The 20,100-nt window shown below is 34.7% G+C and overlaps 1 protein-coding gene across 1 annotated transcript in view; it reads left to right on the top strand.

Moving 5' to 3' along the window:
• The window catches only part of LOC145683886 (choline/ethanolamine transporter flvcr2a-like), a 193,117-nt gene that overhangs the window by 146,575 nt on the left and 26,442 nt on the right, over positions 1-20,100 (top strand). Inside the window, exons 4-7 of the mRNA XM_081755528.1 lie at positions 365-506; positions 7,043-7,245; positions 13,968-14,071; positions 17,698-17,808. Of these exons, the coding sequence (XP_081611654.1) occupies positions 365-506; positions 7,043-7,245; positions 13,968-14,071; positions 17,698-17,808 (560 nt within the window). The remainder of the gene's footprint in view (positions 1-364; positions 507-7,042; positions 7,246-13,967; positions 14,072-17,697; positions 17,809-20,100) is intronic.

The raw sequence follows: 20,100 nt of genomic DNA, 5'->3' as shown, positions 1-20,100 counted from the left end.
TAAATCTGTTGGAATTCGATTTTCCATAATAACAGACTTTCTTCTATCCTACCATCGCTCGAAGATAAAAGCATTGAACCGATTCTTGGAGCCCGTTCTTTTCTTATAGCATGTTTTGAAAATTCATTAGATTTGAAAATTAAAAAAATTAAAAAATAAAAAAAAATGAGTAATTAAATTTGCATTCGTGTGTTGGAAAAGTTGTCTGGGAGGCCATGAATAAAGCGTTGATTTCTGTACTTTAAGTAAATGTGAAGCACATCTAATTCACTGAACATAATCCAATCAAGGGTATGAGTAATAACATGTTGTCCGAAAGCGTATCTGAGAAATTATTGATGTTATCTATCCGTTTGTGTTTCAGCTTGGAATAGCCATTGGATTTCTAGTCCCACCACAAATTGTAAGAAATCACGAGAACTTGGATGACATAGGACATGATTTGGCAATCATGTTCCAAGGGGTTGCTGGATTCTGCTCTGTACTCTTTCTACTTATTCTTATAGGTAAGTACATTTTGTTTAGTATTCTAATACTTGTTGCTATAATTACAGGTGAAAAGCTTAGTTAACTGTAATTAAGAACAACATTTCATATTTAAGCAGTTTGAGGCTGTTTTATAGGGAAAACTAGCCTTTGGCTAGCTGGGGGATCCGCCCCCGACCTCCGTGTTTGTTCGGCCTATGGCCTCGCCTCTTAAACCCGCAATTCTACCGAATTTCAAGTTTCTTTTCGTATTTCAACTATCTAAAAGATAAGATTTTGTATCCCAAGAAAACACCCGTTTAAATAATATTTAGATTTTTCATTTCCCCTTTAGATTCTCTAAAAACTAAAAGTATTCAGGAAGTGCCTAAACATTTTCTGGTGTAGAGGATGTCCCATATAAATAACATGGGAAAGATTTTTCAGTTCCCTATAAAGCCACTATAAAGTTGGAAATTTTTATTTTTGGTGATTTGCTTGGGTAACGATAACAAAAACGTACCAACATACCGAATTTCAAGTTATTATTCCAATTGCAAGTACCTAAAATATGAGATTATAGGTCCAAAGAAAAAGGTCATTTAAATAACATGGAGAATTTCTTCATCCTCGGTTTAGTCCCTTCCAATTTTCCTGTGGGTTAGTCCTGAAAAGTTACAATCATGCCAAATTTCAACATTCCACGTCAACCGGAAGTACCCCTTATTTAATGTCAGTTCATGTAGTTTTACATATAGTTAGGATATTAACCTCCTCAGTCCTGGGATTTTTTTTTTGTCTCAAATTTCTAATTTTCCTTTACATATATTTAATATAGATCCTAAATGATCTTAAAATAACTCCAAAATTTTAGTGTTTACGGCGGGTTACGAGTAATCCCATGCAAGGGCGGATCCAAGGGAGGGGATAAAGGGCTATAGCCCCCCCCCTTGACGCTCAGGTTTACACTGGATAAAATGGGCTTAAATTCAGCTTTACACTGGATAAAACGGCAAATTATGGTTTAGCCCCTCCCTTGATCATATCCTGGATCCGCCACTGATCCCATGTCCCCTCTGTAGGGGACATTCAAGTTTACAGATTTACTGTACTATCCACGAGAGACAGAGACAGAAATTGCCCTTCAACATTAAATCTATTTGATAGTTTATGAAAAAAACAGATGGATGTCGACTTTATCGAAGGCTTTTGAGAAATCTAAATATATTACATGTAGTTGAGAATTATCTGAAACAGAATTAATAGCATGAGTAAGAAATTCTGATAGGTTAGTAAGACATGATTTCTGTTGCAGGAAATATTGCTGTGCTGAGTTCAAATGAGGAGCTGTGAAATTGTATAGTCTATCCGTTATGATTTTCTCACAGAGGATTGAAAACGGAAAAAGAAAATGAATGTGTCTATAAGAGCATACAACAGATTTAGTACCAGTAGAATAATTTAGCTAGCCTCTTTCCAAAGCTGAGAATAAACTTCCACAAAACACCTATTAAACAAAAGAACCAAAGGATGAGCAATTGATGCAGCAATATCGCGTAGAAATGTAGTATTGATATTTTCAGGTAGAGTTGACAAAAAAGACTTGACTTCAGCACGCGTAGTAGAAATCGAGGATATGAAATACGAACACACATCTTCAAGACAAGGAAGAGGATTAGACACCGGCTGATTGAGAAGTTTCTATAAAAGTAATCATTGAATTATTCTGCTTTGTGTTCAGTAACAACAGTCCAGCCCTTGTATGGGATGCTTCTGGGAATATTATTGTTTTCCCCTTGAGTTAATAAGAAACCAAGAATTATTAGGTTTCGAACAAACCAAGTCAAGATTGACGCGTTGGAAATGTAGTCATTATACTTCTTCTTAAGTAAAAACTGCATCTCGACGATTTTGCAAAAAAACTATTCTAAGTATTGTAATAAAAATCTAAACACAAAGTTTAAAAAATACATGTATTTATTTTATTAAAAAAACAAAAAATGTTACTCTGTTAAAAAAAACTAAAATTACAAATATCATTTTTATATTGTTATTTTGTAGCAATTTAAAAATATAAATATTAAGTAATAAAAATTTAAATATAACAAAAAAAATTTAGTCTCGGGCGATCACGTATTCTTTTTGTATTATTTAAAATTATTTTTAAAAAAGTAATTATAGTGGACCTCAGGGTCCAAAATAATACAATGTTTTAAATATAAAAGTACACAAGAGGACAGTAGAAGAAAATTCACATTAAAACTCAAAACAAAACCTTCCAATAATCGTAACTCAAAAAATGGGTGGACGACAAAAAAAAAACTAAACTCAAATCCTGTTTAATATAAGTTATATTTTTCATTTACAAAACGCTGTTATTTTGGTAACCCAAGTTTTTAGTTTTTTTCCTGCAATAAGATTAAGCCTCAAAATTAAAAAAAATGGCTATCTCTTTTTATATGTAATCATTAAATTAATTTTTGTAATTACCTATAAATAAAACATTACATTTTGGCAAAAAAAATAAAAACACTTATCTTTTATTTTAAATACCATCCAATAACTTATTAAATTAATAATAGGTGGTAATACTCATCCTCTCAATAAAATCTAACCACTATATTACCACATTATTTAAACAGTATACTGGTTCGAATATTGCTTCCAGAGTAACCAAACAATTTTCTTGTCTTTAAGGACAGATCTATTTCAGAGTTAAATCAAGGAGAAAACTAAGACGACGATTGAGGTTTTTTTTTTTTTTTTTTTTTTTTTTTTTTTTTTTTTTTTTTTAGAAATAAAATCTTCAACATCAGCTAAAATAAAATCCGTAAGTTACGCTGTAGCATCATCGATAATACCATGGAAACACCATGGAAACAAATCTAGTGCACGACAGATGTGGTCCCATGGAGCTTTTTTCTGTAACCTAGTAATATGTTTCCCTGGACTAGAGTGCCTGTTTCAAATTCGTAGGATGAGACGGAAAATGATATTCAGTGTGTCATGGTCAGGGGTTATATTAATTTCATTTTACGAGGAGACAACATAATCCAGGTTACTGTCACCACGTGTATTGAACATGTTATGTTGATGTAAGTCTAGACCATGAATAAATGTTTTTTTAAAAAACATATATCATTACCACACTTCCTAACTCCCTTATAAGGTGATATCCAATCAATGGACAAATTAAAATCGCCCATTAAAATCACATCACCTAAGGAAGGAACTGCTAATTCCGAGTCTCTGCATGCTTCCTTTCACCAACAATCAATGATTAATATATTTTGCTTATCTGTTTAGATAATTTTAAAGAGATGACAGTTACTGTATCAGGGAAAATTTGAAATTTACTTGTAAGGAATTTTATACATTTATTGAGAGTATCAAAGGACTCCTTAAAGTAATTTCCTGTAGTTGAAGTATAAGTTTAAAGAATAAATTTCATTTTCCAAATCCAAAATTGTCACGTAAAGATTAGTATACTTTTGTTCATCTGTTTCGATAATTTTAAAGAAGTGGCAGTTACTGGTAAATACAATAAAATGATCAATGCCGATTTCAGTTTCTCATTTATAGCACACTGTATCTATTAAGCTTATTAGTGAATGTACTAAGGATATTCAAAATACAGTACTAATGCACTTTTGTTCACGATAGTACATTTCCTTCCCATGGATGGGTGTGAACAGAGATACTGTTAGACCTATAGATACACTTAGACCTATATCATAGGGAATTTTGAGGGAGGTGCCGGTTTTTTTATTTTCCAGAGTTGGCAACCCTATTAGTGGCTTAAAAAAAGAAAGAAAAAAATAACTAAAACTAACCCTATGGCCTTTGGAACCAGAAGGTTCAATCCGCGTTCACAAAAGCTCTCCACTAACTTCTATCCATAGCCAACTGGATCCAATTTCTACTTTGTATTCCTATTTTTGCGAGATCCATCTTAATATTATCCTCCCCATCTGCGCCTAGGTCTTCCTAATGGTCTTTTTCCGATTGGTCTTCCAGTTGAGACTTTGAAAGCGTTTCTACTTTCTTCCATTCTAGCTACATGACCTGCCCACCTAAGCCTCCTAGACTTGACGACCCTAACAATGTTGGGTAAACCGTATAAATTATGTAGTTCCTCGTTATGAAGTTTCCGCCATTCCCCATTCCCGTTCCTCTTGGGTCCGAATATTCGTCTCAGGATCTTGTTCTCAAATACTTTGTCTACGTTCTTCGCTCAAAGTAAGCGACCATGTTTTGCAACCATACTGAACAAAGGGCTTAATTTAAATTTCTCGACAGAATTGGCGATGACGAGAGATTTGAACTGAATAATAACATGAATTCCCTGCTTTTAGTTGATATTTAATTTCTTTGTGAATATGGTTTTCGTCTGTTAGTATTGATCCTAGATATTTGAACGTATCCACTTCATCAAAAGTATTATTCGATATTTTAACGCATCCATAATTTGCCGTATTACGATCCCGATGAACTTCCATGTATTTAGTTTTCTCTGCAGTTACTTCTAAACCCATGTCCCTGCAAGCGTTTAATAAGACCTCTGCATTTCTTTTTATTGTTCTATCATCCCCTACTAAATTTACTTGATTAGTGACTGCAATGCGTCCAAAAATTTAATTTTTGTCTGTTTAAGGAAATCACAAGTTAGGAGGTATACTATAAATAGCAGTGTGTTTTGAACAATTTATACATTAATAATTAGTCTAAAAGACAAAGCAAAGATAAATTTTCTTAATTCATTTTTATTTTGAATTTGAGTCATTATTCTGTCGAAAGCTGAGTAGCTTAAACAATGTCCACGTCAGTTATCTGATTATATAAATCTGGTGCTCTGTGAAAAAAGGGCCTTTGGATAATCAGTGCCGTAACTTATGTTTTTTCAGGGGGGGGGGGGGCAAGCATTAATACGCATATTTGGGCCCCTAGAAAAGTTGTTTTTATAATGCTTGGGCTCCCTCTTTCCATTTGTTTCTTACTGTTTATGGCCCCCCGGAGCCTGTGAGCCTCCCGTACGGCAAGGTCTGCGCCGTCTGACATTTTACATAGTCTACATGATAAATTAATTAAGGGGACAATATTGACAAATCTCAAAGTCATACGAATAAATATTACCTCTAATGATCCTTAATAGTAGACATTTTTTACTGAAATGGGCCGACAACTCATTTTTGTTTTATTTACCTTTTGTGTGCTGTTTTGTTTATGTAATATAGTGAACCTGTTTGATGCTTCATTTATAATTTCATGTTCGTATCGTATACGGAGTAAGAAAATTTTGTCTTAAAATGAGCCCCCTCGAACGGCGAGGAGCTTCTGTGGGAGGGCAGTTGCCCCCCACAAGTTACGACCCTGTGGATAATCGACAGTCTAGGGCGGGAAAGGTGAAAGAAGTGGGTATTTGGTGCTACACGGGTAGGAATGTGAAAGGGATAATTCTTGAAGTAAAGCTTCAAACGATAAGTATCCATCATCCCGGCGAAATTAAAATACCGCTATTTTTACAGTAATTATGTGATATCTTCAAATAGATAAAAGATAATCGAAATGTGGAACAAGAGCGCCCTAGATAATATTATTTTACATGAGATAAACGATCCTTTATCTGCTTTCGATTTCGAGCCATTTTAAAAATGGGCATTTATTTTCGCGTTTTTAAACAGCTGAAAACGGAAAGCCACTAGGTGACTTGTGATAACGGTACCTCACGCAAAATAATATTGTTTAGAGTGCTCTTGTTCCACATTTCGATTATCTTTTATCTATTTGAAGATATCACATAATTACTGTAAAAATAGCGGTATTTTAATTTCGTCGGGCGAGCATCCGGAGTCTGGATATTCAGATAATACAGGAGATCTTCAGGAGATCTTAGTCATACAATGAACAGTGGGAAAACGGAAATGTACTATGACCAGGTAGATGTTCACCAGCTCCATATAGGTGAGCAGTAATCGATCTTAGGCAAGGGCGCCGATTTCTCTGTAAATTTTTATTTGGGGGGGGGGCTCATTCAGATGCAGAATGTAAGGATTTTAAGACAAATTGCATTCAAATTATGCCAAATATTGTATATTCATAAATACAATAGGGGGCCCACATGCGATTTGGGGGGCCCGGCCCCCAGGATCGGCGCCCTTGATCTTAGGTGATCATACTTTTCATTAACATCCTCTTCCTAAATGTGTAGGGAGTTGGCGCACGTACGTTTTGGCTAATGTTAATAAATCACATGCAAGATAAAAAATGCCTGCCATTCCGCCCCTAAATGTTTCCGCCCTAGGCAGTCGCCTAGGTTGTCTATATGGATGAGCCGGCCCTGTTACCTGCTGTGCTATTAAATCACATAATATCACTGTTTCTACTGCAGTTCCATCTATTTTAATCCTCAATAATTCCAAATGCCGTTCCTTGACGCTATTTTCTCGTCTAATGAAGATTCAGTCTCTCATGTGTAACCTGTTACAAATATGGGGTTTTTACTTTACAATACGTCATTCCTTTTTATCCCTGTAAATTTAACTACAAATCTTAATATTCCTTTCTTTCTATATTTCAGTCTTCAAGGCTGCCCCACCAACGCCCCCAAGCCGAGCTCAAGAAGCAGCCCTGAATGCAGATGACGATAACTACGCGCAATCTATTATCCGACTGGTGAAGAACAGAAACTACATTGTTCTTCTGGTCACCTATGGAATAAATGTAGGTGTCTTCTACGCCATATCAACCCTGCTCAATCAGGTGGTCCTTGCTCACTTCCCGGTAAGTTAAATCACTTTTTGTTTTCGCTTTATGGTCTGGAATAGTGTGATGCCACGTCTTGTTCGTTGGCCTGTGATTTTATTATCATTATTATTCAAAACATGTTAGGAAGACTAGAATAAACACTTTGCTTATATGTTATGTTCCAAACTGCAAGCAAGTGAGAAGGATGCTACCAAGCTTATTGGTCTCCAACAGATGAAAATTAAAAAGGAAGAGGAAACAAAGCAATCAATTTTGCTAGTAAGAGCTCGGGACACGGGCAAGCAGCTCCTATACAAAATAGAGCTCCTATACAAAAATGTGTCTCAATATTTTGAGAATATATTCCTCACATTAAAATGAGAAAAAAAAAGTTCAAATAGACCTGTGTTCAAAAGTGGAACGTGCCAAAAAAGTGAAACAAGAGAACTTTAAAAGTTCATAGTTCCACTATTGTGGGACCTATCGCAGTCGGATCAAAACATTGCTGATGAACTGGTATGTGAACTATCCAAATATTCATATTCAAGAATGCTCCAGTACTTGCACACCAATTTTTAGAGAGGTGGAGAGTGATCAAGTACTCCCAAAAATGATTGTGCAAGTACCGGAGGTTCTGAAAGATAGATATTTTGATAGTTCACATACTAGTTCTTCAATGATGTCTTAACCCGACTACAATCGGTCCTATAGTGGTGGAACTACCCCATGTGTAAGACGTAGTCGGACCGACCGCGAACTGCGGCGGCCTGCCTTCGAAAATTTGGCAGATCGATGGCGGCTTAACGCGGCGGTGCCGTTACGAAATTACACGAATGCCACAATTTTACTGCCATGACGGTAATAAGGCGGCATCCGCCGTTTCTCCTCGTTTGAACCGCTAGTGCCGGCTTGAAACCACTAGTACCGCCATTAAACCGCTACATGGGCTTTTCTCTACCGCCTTTAATTCTCTACGCTCGATTTTGTCAACAATATATTGTATTGGTATTTATATCCTGAAAGTTCTATACCAATACATGGATAAAACACAAAATAACTACCCTTTTAGCGTACCTGTATGTTAATTTAACACCAAAGACATGGCTTTCCGAGCTTATCAGAATGAAACTAGTAATTATCAGTGAGAATTTTCAATTGAATTTTATTTACAACGATCAAAGCTGTACGTAGTATATTTAACATTTTTGCCAAGTAAAAAATAACCTAACATGTTCTGCTGTAGTCGGTCACGAAAATAGTTCTGTAATTGCTTGAGAACAGTTACATGAGTAGCAGTGCTGCCACCTGTTGTTCTCATGTACTAGCACATAAAAAAAAGATGAGAACAACAAGTGGTAAGGTAGTTCGCAGCAGACGTTACTGAGTTCTCACCATCATTCAGCGGTCATTAAATCGAAAAGTCTATAACACCGCCTGGCGGAAAAAACGACAACTGCCATATAACTTTACGACGACTGCAGCCGCTTCGATGGCTTTCCGCTTGAAACCGAAAGCATACCAATGTCGGCAGTCATTTTTTCTTAATTTCGGTGGCTATCCGCCAAAAGGCAATGGCGGACCGATGATAGTTGGCGGCACTTTGTACACGGAGTATGGACCATTAAAGTTCATTTTTTCACGTTTTCGGCACCCTGTAACTAAGAAACTATGCACTTCCGACCACAGGTCCATATGAACACTTTTCTTATTTTGATGTGAGAATCTATTCTCAAAATATTGTGACAAATTTTGTGATATTCTATGTAATAGAAAAAATGGCAATGCTATAGTAACAGATTGGATATGAACGTCACTATTTCAGTCTGTTAATTTTCTTTTCTTCTCAGTAGGATTGAGTAACTAATTAATTAAGTGTTTAGAGAGGACATAGGCGGCAAGGATGTTACAATAAGGTCAATTACCGACACATGCTTTCAAAAATATTAATAAATAAAAATCAAAATAAGACTTAAAAATCAAAATCGAACATAAGTTCGATGAAATATTGCAATTGAAAATAAAAATAAATAAATAAAACAGAGGCTGTGCGAAACTTAAAAAAGAATAAATGAAAAAAAAATAGAACAGAGATAAGAAGAAGATAACTAATAATGGTAAAACTGCGAAATCTAAAATGAAAAGCATTAGTGGTCATTAATTATTACACTCAATTGCGCGAATAAAGGCAAGAGTACGACCAATGAGACTAGAGTTATCCTCCAAGACCTGCCAAATATATTTCGTTGGTAATAAATGTTTTCTAGGATCTGAAATTTTGGGCTGACTAATACTCAGTGTGTGATGATAGAGTGTTCATCTTCCTAATATGAATTCATAGTTGTGGATTACATGTTAAACTATAGAAACCACGATATTGAAAACGGACAGTAAACTTTAAAATAAAATAAATAAATAAAAGTCAAAAATAACCATGCATATCAAATCAATATTACTGCCTCTTCGTAGTCAAATATCTAACGTATTGCTTTCCATATGCGTATGTTTTTACATTAGAATCTTCCTGAGAATCTAAATCTAGTATAGTTCGCATTCCATTTTAAACAGTACGTATCTTCTCATATAGTCACACGGGGGGGGGGGGGGCACAATGCTACAGTGGTGGTGAGCTTATGTCTGGTGCATGGGGTCCCTGGTTCAGATTCCCGGCCAAGTTAGTTTGTGATGGACAGCATCTTTGTCCGTGGATTTTCTCAGAGTACGCCCGTTTCCTTCCACGCTCTTATGCTATCTGATTTCTTCCTTCATCATTCACTTGCCTTAATCATTCGTTTTCCTTAACCTAAAAGGCATATTTGGGAAGTTAAACTAAATTATATCATTTCATTTTCATCTAGTCTCTCCTCTGAAAAGAAACTTTAAACTATTCAACAAGCAAATTAATAAGAGTGTGCGTAACTTGCTTTCTGATTGGAAATTCTTAGGCAGCAACTAAGTTAAAACTTAAGCATATATATATAGTTAAAACTTAAGAACCCAGTGTGGATACATGAAAAAAAAAAAAAAAAGAAAAAACACTTTCGTTATACTGCACGAAAGGGGGGGGGGAGAGAGAAAAGAAGATACCTAAGCAGAAATATTTATTTAAGTGTCATAATGTGATATACACTAGAATCTGTTTCTCTTTTACGCTCTGATGACGGTAATTTCAGTCTTGAAAGCTAAGTTCAATATAGAGCTAAGCTTCATATTAAATGGAACCCCAAGAGATCAATTTTCAACGCATTTGCAACATACAGTATGAAGCAAAGATACCTTATAAGTTTGAAAAGACAATTGTAAGTTAGTAAACAGATAATATGAAGGCAATAACAATTAAATTATTAGAAATAGGTTGGAAATAACTTCAGATGTGTTTTTTCTAATGAACAGCTGTCCCAAGAAAGCATATAAGATGATCGCCTTTCTATTAATAATTTTGGACCTGAACCCAAGATGATGGACTTCAAAATGACCCTGAGATAGTACTATACAGTAATAGATGCACTTGTATCTTCATTGCCCTGTTTAAGTCATGATGTTAATCTGTTTAGCCGTTCTAAACTTATAACGTGTCTTTGCCTCATATTGTATGTTGTAAATGCATTGAAAACTTTAGGTCGCTTGGGGCATCATTTAATATTATTCGATTGAGCTAGTTTTTCTCATGTATTCTTTAGTACGATGTGGAATCATTTTAGGTGACGAGACTCAAAAAGCCTCAGAAGTGAAAAAATTAGGACTACCCTTATATGTATGAGTTTATTTGTGTGTGAGTGTTAATGGATTTTATTTGGTAAATTACAAGAGTATGTATTGTGATTGACGTACGTGATGTTTTTAAATACAGTATGTGGCAAAATAAACGCTACTGAAATTCACGTACGGATGGCGCGCAATGTGGTATGAGCTGTGAGCGTCACACACATGTGCTTAGTTGTGTGTGGACTAGCGTAGTGTGTAGTTGGCGCGAAGATAAATAATATTACTCACAACAGAGGAGAAGGTGTTTATTATCGAGCAATATTTCTGTTAATACGGTGTGGGACAGCATCTCACTGCAGGAGATCAGTATGCACGTTTATTGTTTATTGTATTACTCTGAAGCTATGGCATATGAAGATAAAGATTTCATCAGCAACATATGATTCAGTGATGAAAGCCATGTGTATCTTGATCGCTACACCAATCAACAGTTGATTATTGACCCATTTCTGCATGATTTGCTCTGTTTCTCCGGCACCAAAAATCTGTCGTTATAACAATAATGAATGCAACAAGACGGAACCACTGCCCACATTGCAAATGAGTCACTTGCCCTTCTGCCCACAAGAGTTTAGACATTGCTTAATTTCCCATCGATCGAATTTCCTTTCCACTCCCCTGAGCTCATGGCTCCAGATGTCTACATACGGGGTATGCTGAAGGAAGCAATTTTCCGAACAGACATTCCCTCTTCCACTATACCAGAGTTAAAAGAGAAGATTTGGTAATTTGTTTTGTCGTTCCAGCACTGGCGTCTCTGGCATGTAAAATTTGGGGGGTAGGGGGACATAAAAGAAAGTGATTTTTAAATGGTACCACCTAGCCCAACCTGTTTATTAACTTCGATTCCATTTGTTACCTTTCTGCTTACCTTCACGGACCCCCTAAGGTATATCAAGAATTCTGTTATCGTTTCACAGCCTGAATATTATATTAGAAACAAATGTAATTATTATTATTTATATGTTATCTTGTCGTTAGTAAATAAATCAAATTAGAATAAAATATTGAATATTTTGTACTTGAAAATATAGGGAGGAACACTTCCTCCTCGTCCCTTCCCCCCGCCGAGACGCCCGTGCGTTCCAGCAACCCGTGTTTACTAACATGTTCATCGATCTACAAGGCCGCTATGAAGAACGTGTGTGACGTAATGGTCAGCATTTTGAACACATGATGTATAGGCGCGATTCATCTTAAATTTACAATATATTGTGAGTGACATTTAGTTGACGTCCATTTGACATTTCTTATGTTTCATTATGTTGTAAAATAAATAAGTAAATAAATAAATGTCAATAATGTGATTTCAGTACTGTTTATTTTGTCGCATACTGTATTATTTTATAGTTTTGCATAACATTTAAAGTAAATATGCATGACAATTGAGCAGCAGTGGTTAAGCCTAACATAAAACTATGGAGTATATTTAATTAATTTAATTATGAATGTGGATATTTACGTAAACCTAACAGCAATAATCATAAATATCGTTGATACGATGCCTCCCATCCTTATAACTTAATAAAATCATCTACGTCCTAAAAGAAGCATCTGTAAGAAAACACCAATAGATAAGATTAGCTCATCATAGACCAGTGTTACCACAGTCCAATCTCTGGAGAGGGCTGAAAAATAGTACCAAATTGAAACAAAAAGGGCTGAATTAATTATTTTATACCAGTGTAATACATGGCTCTACAATAACACGAAATTAAAAGAGATGAAGTTCTAGAACACTCCCACTCCCCTCTCCCAAGAGTGCAAGTCGAGAAAGTACTCTTTTTTTTTTTTTTTTTTTTAATACTTTTTAAAAACATCCAAATAGGAGGAACCCAAACAACCTTGGAAGTAGATGAAACTTTTGTTGCGCATAGGAAGTATAACAGAGGCCGCAAATTAAAAGGGAAAACAGTTATCATCTTCGGTATGTATTGTAACGAAACCAAACGCGCCTCTATTTCAAAGTGACCAATAAACCAGAACGTATTATGGCCATATATGAACAAATATAAAACTAGGAACAAATCAATTATCTCCGAGTTCGAGTGTAAACAGTACGTTATAAATAATAAAATATTAAAATATAAATTATTGCATTTTATTCTCGCCTATTTCATGACCGAAGGAGGATAATAGACTGTAAGAAGAATATAAACTGAAGGTAAGTAAACTGACATTTGTAAAAAGATGTACAACCGGTCCAGGGTCCCAGAAGCTTCCCTGAAAGACATCAAAAGAAAGAGATGTAGAGAAAGTCTTACTGACACTTTTGAATATGTGACAAGTATTTGTTAAATGGTGCTGAATTCGGTTGAATTGTACCAATTTTTTTTACAAAAGGGGCTGAAAATGTCAGCGTGGTACTAACGGGCCGACGAATGACAAAAAGGGCTGAATTTGGTACAATTGTACCAAGTGTGGCAACAGTGTCATAGACCTAGATATTAAAACCACAGCATATCAATTATAATTTCCTCTTCTAAACCTTAACTAGCATAGACATGAACCATATTTACAAAACATTTATAACCAACTTACAATCATCTTTTTTTTTGTTCCAACAGTTTGATTTCTGCAATATCTTTAAAATAAAGTTAGAAATAGGGGACAAAGCTGCTTAATGCCTTTAATTTCCAGATTATCAATATGAAATTTTGTGCTAAAGGGGAAATGATCTACCCCCTCTACCAAGAGCGCCCATCAGGGGGCAAGGTGGGGCACTTGTCCCCCCCCCCCCAAAGAGGAAATTGTACTTGGGAACATCGAAAACCCAATAGAATTTTTACATTAGTTACAGCAAAATTTGAAACTATATTTGAAACGTTGCTTATACTTGCCTCCCCTTGGAAACCACAACATGGGCGCCCTTGCCCTCTACCCCTACTTTACAGGTTTATTTGCTCCACTAACTATGTTGGATAAATAGGCTACAACCTGACTTCAGGCAGAACAAAACTAATGAGATTTTGCTTTGTCTTTTTTTCTTTTCCCAGGGCCGTGAACAAGATGCTGGTGGAATTGGTTTAACCATTGTGATCAGCGGGATGATGGGATCCGTGGTAAGCGGTGTGGTACTTGACAAAACGCATAGATTCAAGTAAGTTTTTTTTTTCTATCTCTCTTTCGAATTAGCTATTTCAGATTATGTACTAACTTTTAAAAATAAGCTAAAAGGTTAGTAACCTAAAAGGTATTATAACTTGAAGTGACTAACTGATTTATACTAGCTTTACTATCTTAAATAACTTAACTAGAGGTATTATCCACTGAAGAAAGCAACGTTTATTTAAAATAATAAATGTGTAACAGTTTCGCCAACTAACTGAACATATTGGCTTCATCGGACACTATGAAGCTAATCGCCAACTAATTGAACATATTGGCTTCATCGGACACTATGAAGCTAATCGCCAACTAACTGAACATATTGGCTTTATCAGACACTATGAAGCTAATCGCCAAGTAACTGAACATATTGGCTTCAACGGACACTATGAAGCTAATCGCCAACTAACTAAACATATTGGCTTCATCGGACACTATGAAGCTAATCGCCAACTAATTGAACATATTGGCTTCATCGGACACTATGAAGCTAATCGCCAACTAACTGAACATATTGGCTTCATCGGACACTATAAAGCTAATCGCCAACTAACTGAACATATTGGCTTTATCAGACACTATGAAGCTAATCGCCAAGTAACTGAACATATTGGCTTCATCGGACACTGTAACCAACAAGAGGGAATTGGATCTGAATATAACATAATCATCGAAAGTAGTTCTGAGCGCTGATTGACTGATCAGAACGGGCTCAGCCAATCGTAATAAAAGTAGACGAAAGTGAAATTAAATAGCATAAATCCCTTTCCCTCCCTGTCCGGCATAAAAATAAGCTACAAATTAGTTTTTTTTTCAATAACTTGCTCCATTGTTCGTCAATTTTAAGTCCTGCATTTTAGTTCATAATACAGCTTTGTTCTGTTTCAATAAATCTGGCTTCCTTCCACTTTCTTATTAACGTCCTTTTTTTTTTTTTTTTTTTTTTTTTTTTTTTTTGCAGTCCTAATACTTCAATCTCATCAATAAATATTAGGTATTGTGTCCCTCACGTGCTTAAAAATGGCATTTCTTTCTCTTTCTAATTTTACATCATACTTTGTTGTTTTAACTGTTCTTTCAGTTTTTTAACCCCGTTTCACCAATACAGCAACTGTTACATTCACTTCCCTTATCTTGTAAACCATTCCTCTTCTTACCGTCAGCTCCTCTCGGCTTTCTTCTTCTTGTTCTTACTCCCTTTCCTGTACGCTGAAACATTCCCTATTTTCTTTAGTGCTCTCTTAATTATCTCGATGTCTTATAGTGAAATAATAACTATAACTTGAATATTTTGCCAAAAGAAACATTGACCAAGGCTTAAAACCTACTTTATTTTAAATTATAATTTCTAACGGTTTCGATAGTGTCTGAAGAAGGATATGTTAGATATCCGAAACCGTTACAAATTATAATTTAAAATAAAGTGGGTTTTAAGCTTTGGTCAGTGTTTCTTTTGTTAAAATAATCAATCCAAAGCCATGGATAGTCTTACTATATAACTTCAAGTGAAGTGAACCATTTTTCATTGCATTTCCTTTTTAGCCAAATGGCTAATACACGTGCCTTGATTGCGCATGTTCTGGGTTTCATTCAAGGTTTGGAGCATATGCTTTTTCAGTATTGACTCAGCGACAGTACGAGATTAAGCCCAAGAGAAACAGAAATGATAACATTTGGTGTTAATGCACCAACTGTATTTGACCGGGCAAAACCTTTCATAGACTGAAGAAGGGGTCTCACAGTTTGTTCGCATCAGATTAATTTCACAACATACAACATTGATGAGCTGCTCCTACCTCAATGGAATGTGCCTAAGTTACTTATTTACTTTTCAAACCTTCAAAAATCTTGAAGACATTTTAGGGTATTAGTACCAAGAAAAGGCAGAGGACTATCTGACTTATTAACATTATAGTCATTTCTTACATTAGTGGCAATACACTTCTAAGTAGTTTAAGCAATTATTTGTCTCGATTGAATGGCTATTGTAACTGATTTTTAATTCGCTTCAAGTACATTATACACAATACAAAATAATAAATAAAACTCGAAGATTCGATCAAAATTTGTATTAAATTAACTATACAGTTAAAGTCGATTTATAGGGAGATAATGGAAAACCTGTTTCCTTCACAGTTTCCTACTGTGGAAACTTTCAACATTGTAACTCGTGTTTCAAAATTTGTATCAAATTAACTATACAGTTAAAGTCGATTCATAGGAAGATAATGGAAAACCTGTTTCCATCAAAGTTTCCTATTGTGGAAACTTTCAACATTGTAACTCGTGTTTCAAAATTTGTATCAAATTATCTATACAGTTAAAGTCGATTCATAGGAAGATAATGGAAAACCTGTTTCCATCAAAGTTTCCTATTGTGGAAACTTTCAACATTGTAACTCGTGTTTCAAAATTTGTATCAAATTATCTATACAGTTAAAGTCGATTCATAGGAAGATAATGGAAAACCTGTTTCCATCAAAGTTTCCTATTGTGGAAACTTTCAACATTGTAACTCGTGTTTCAAAATTTGTATCAAATTATCTATACAGTTAAAGTCGATTCATAGGAAGATAATGGAAAACCTGTTTCCATCAAAGTTTCCTATTGTGGAAACTTTCACCATTGTAACTCGTGTTTCAAAAGTAGTAAATGAACAAATTAATAACAGATATTTCAGTGAAGTGGACGTTTTCAATCTTAGATTTTATAATGTAATATCTCAAAATCCAGTCTGAAAGTACACTTTTTTAAACAGCATTATGAGATTATAATTATAATTATATGGACGCATGGGGGCATATTCAAAATTAACAAAAAATTGGCTACTTACCAATGGCTTCTCCCTTGAAAAATTTAAAGATTTTGACGTTTCGAAATTCTCACCTGGTTCCTTCCTCAGTGGCAAGATAAAAAGGATTAAAATGGAAAGGAGATAAAAGGAGTAAAACCAGGAATACACATTATGAGCATTATATAATGCTGGTATTATGGAATATCTCATAATACCAGCATTATGAGATGTTCAGAAGAGTTAGGAAAACATAAAGTGAATATCTCTTGAAAGTGCGTGACAAATGGAATAAATGGTGTAACAAAATAACAACTAGAGGATGAACGACATTCAATTTTCTCCTTCTTTGGCATGTCTCTGCTCTCAATGGAACTAACTGAATTCGGACTTCTTAAGAAATTTACTAATATGACCGACATGTTTCTTATCGCTGAAAAAGAAAGACAACAGAAAACTTGAAGTATTAAAGGAGTACGAAAAAACAATATAATAATTCAATATTCTGCCATAAATATATCATTAATTGAATGCTATGTTTTTCTCATAAATAAACTGCAATAATGAACTGTTTTAAGTTGTACGTCATATCCTGTGCTATAACAGTCCGGTCTTCTTTAACATGTAATGAATGGAAATTATGATAATGTTTGTTTTGTTGCTAGTTAGTTACATTTGGACATGTCCAGTGAATGGTCCATAGGATCCTACTGGACATTCGGGTGGCGTCTGTTGGAAGTACTATCTGTATAAAATAAACTTTTATTATATCTTAATTACTTTTGTCGTTCCTGTTGTCTATAATTGTTTGGAATGTTTTATTTCAGAGAAACCACTCTGGCCATTTACACTTTCTCCTTGGTAGGAATGCTGATCTATACTTTTACCTTATCTTGTGGTTACATAGAAGTTGTTTATTTCACCGGAGGATTGCTGGGGTAAGTATCTGGGTGACAATAAAGTTAAATAAATGATATAAATAAGTCTTTCTAACTTCCAAGACCATAAATCTTTAGTTATAACAGTAGTATTGAAGAAATTTTACCATTATAATGAAAGTTGTTTATGTTTTACGTATACTTCTAATACTAGTTAAAATTTATGAAGGAGAGATGCTCCTTGGAGGCTCAAGTAATACTTTTCAATTAAAAACTACTGTTACGAATACTTTTTACTATATAGATACACCTTATCATGATAAATTAAAGAATGCAATATTTACACTCCTTTATGACAATAAATGATGATATTCTTGTTTTCATAGTTTGATTCATAGTTAACAATATTTCGTCCGTACAATAGCTGCAAGCATCTTCAGGCTATTTCTTTAGAATTGCATTGAACTACACCTATTTAGTTTCTTCTATCTTCTTTTTGTGCAGCATAGTACATTTCAGCAGTTGAACAAATGAGGTAGTGCTAAATATAAAACCAAACTATCTGTTAAAGTAAAATAGAATTTTATCACATTCATTTGCAACTTATCAGTTTGATAAGATTTTTATTTCATTATTTATAATCTAATACCTAAAATTTATATTTCAGTTTGTTGTTTCTCATAACATTTGTTTTTTCTGCAAAAACTTTTCACCTTGACGGTTTAGCTTCTTCTTTTAAAAAATATATATATGATAACTAGAAATACACATCTAATAACCGGGTCCAGTATTTTGCCCAAATACCTATTTTGTTTTCGCACTTAAACCCATAAGCTTTTAATATAAATAATATCGATTTTGGTCTTAAATAATAGATCTTTATAACACTTATAAAATGCCTATTTTGAAGATAAATTTGTATTTATACCAGGGTGAAAAAAAATCATGATTTTTTTCAAAAAAATCATTTTTGTTGATTTTTTTGATTTAAATCGATTTTTTTGATTTAAATCAAATCTTTTTCTTCGTATAATACAAGTCGTGAACTGAAGAAAAAACATTAGGAATTAGTATTAAATGTTAATTATGTCATTTAAGTGAAAGTATTGGGTTTTAATTTTGAATTAATTCCCAATCGTTAACCTATTTCAATCTCAAACAATGTTTCTTAAGCATTAAGGAAAAAGTACAGCAATGTATATCAACATGACACTTTTCTTTTCACGAAAGTTACTGATATTTGGCAGGGGCATATTTTTAAACAATTGGAACTAGCTAGCGGCACGAAATACATATAAAGTAGATAAATTTCGCCTAAAATTAACTAACTCACTCTATGACCTATGGAACCCGGAGGTTCAATGCCATGTTCACAAAAGCTCTCCACTAACTTCTGTCCTTAGTCAACTGGATCCAGTTTTTACTTTATATTCCTATTTCTGCGAGATGCAACTTAATATTGTCTTCACATCTGTGCCTAGGCCTTCCTAATGGTCGTTTTCCGATTAGACTTCCAGTTAAAACTTTGAAAGCGTTCCTACTTTCTTCAATTCTCGCTACATGTCCTGCCCACCTGAGCCTCCAAGATTTGATGACCCTAACAATATTTGGTGAATAGTATAAATTATGCAGTTCCTCATCATGAAGTTTTCGCCATTCCTCATTTCCGTTCCTTTTGGTTCCGAATATTCGTTTCAGGATTTTATTCTCAATTACTTTTAGTCTGCGTTCTTCCCTCAGCGTAAGCGACCATGTTTCACAACCATACAGCACAACAGACATAATTATCGTTTTATATATTTTAAAGCTTCAAGTTCCTCGACACAATTCGCGACGATAAGAGATTTTGAACTCAATAATAACACGAATTCCCTGCAGGAATTCCAAAATAAAAAAATCAGGATGATCAGTTCCAGAAGAAGAAACACTTGTGATTGTTAAAGATATGCTTTATGTGAATTGAAAAACAGTTCAAATGAGAGTTGTCCGTGCATTTAAGACATCTATACATAGCAGGCACGTTTTTATACTTTTCTGTTGGCTATTTTATTTCCTTTGACAATTTTTCCTGCACAGGCACGGCAAATTTTCTGCGATCACATCGCAGATCGCGGCATGTTCTGCAATGGGGTCAAGTATCCACTTTATCAAAAGTATTATTCGATATTTTAACGCATCCAAAATTTGTCGTATTACGATCCCGAGGAACTTCTATGTATTTAGTACATAAGTTTCGCCCGAAGTTTTAATTTTTTTTTTTTGTTTGTTTCGGAGAGGGGATCGGACCCCTCTAAATACGCTCCTATTATCTGGAAACAAGCAAATAGACGTGGACACAAAAGAGTTTTCATC

The sequence above is a fragment of the Thermobia domestica genome, chromosome 1 (genome assembly GCF_964235325.1).
Source record: "Thermobia domestica chromosome 1, izTheDome1.hap1.1, whole genome shotgun sequence".
NCBI classification, from domain to species: Eukaryota; Metazoa; Arthropoda; class Insecta; order Zygentoma; family Lepismatidae; genus Thermobia; species Thermobia domestica.
Note: the sequence above shows the minus strand (reverse complement) of the source record. Positions and strands in the feature narration are given on the sequence as shown.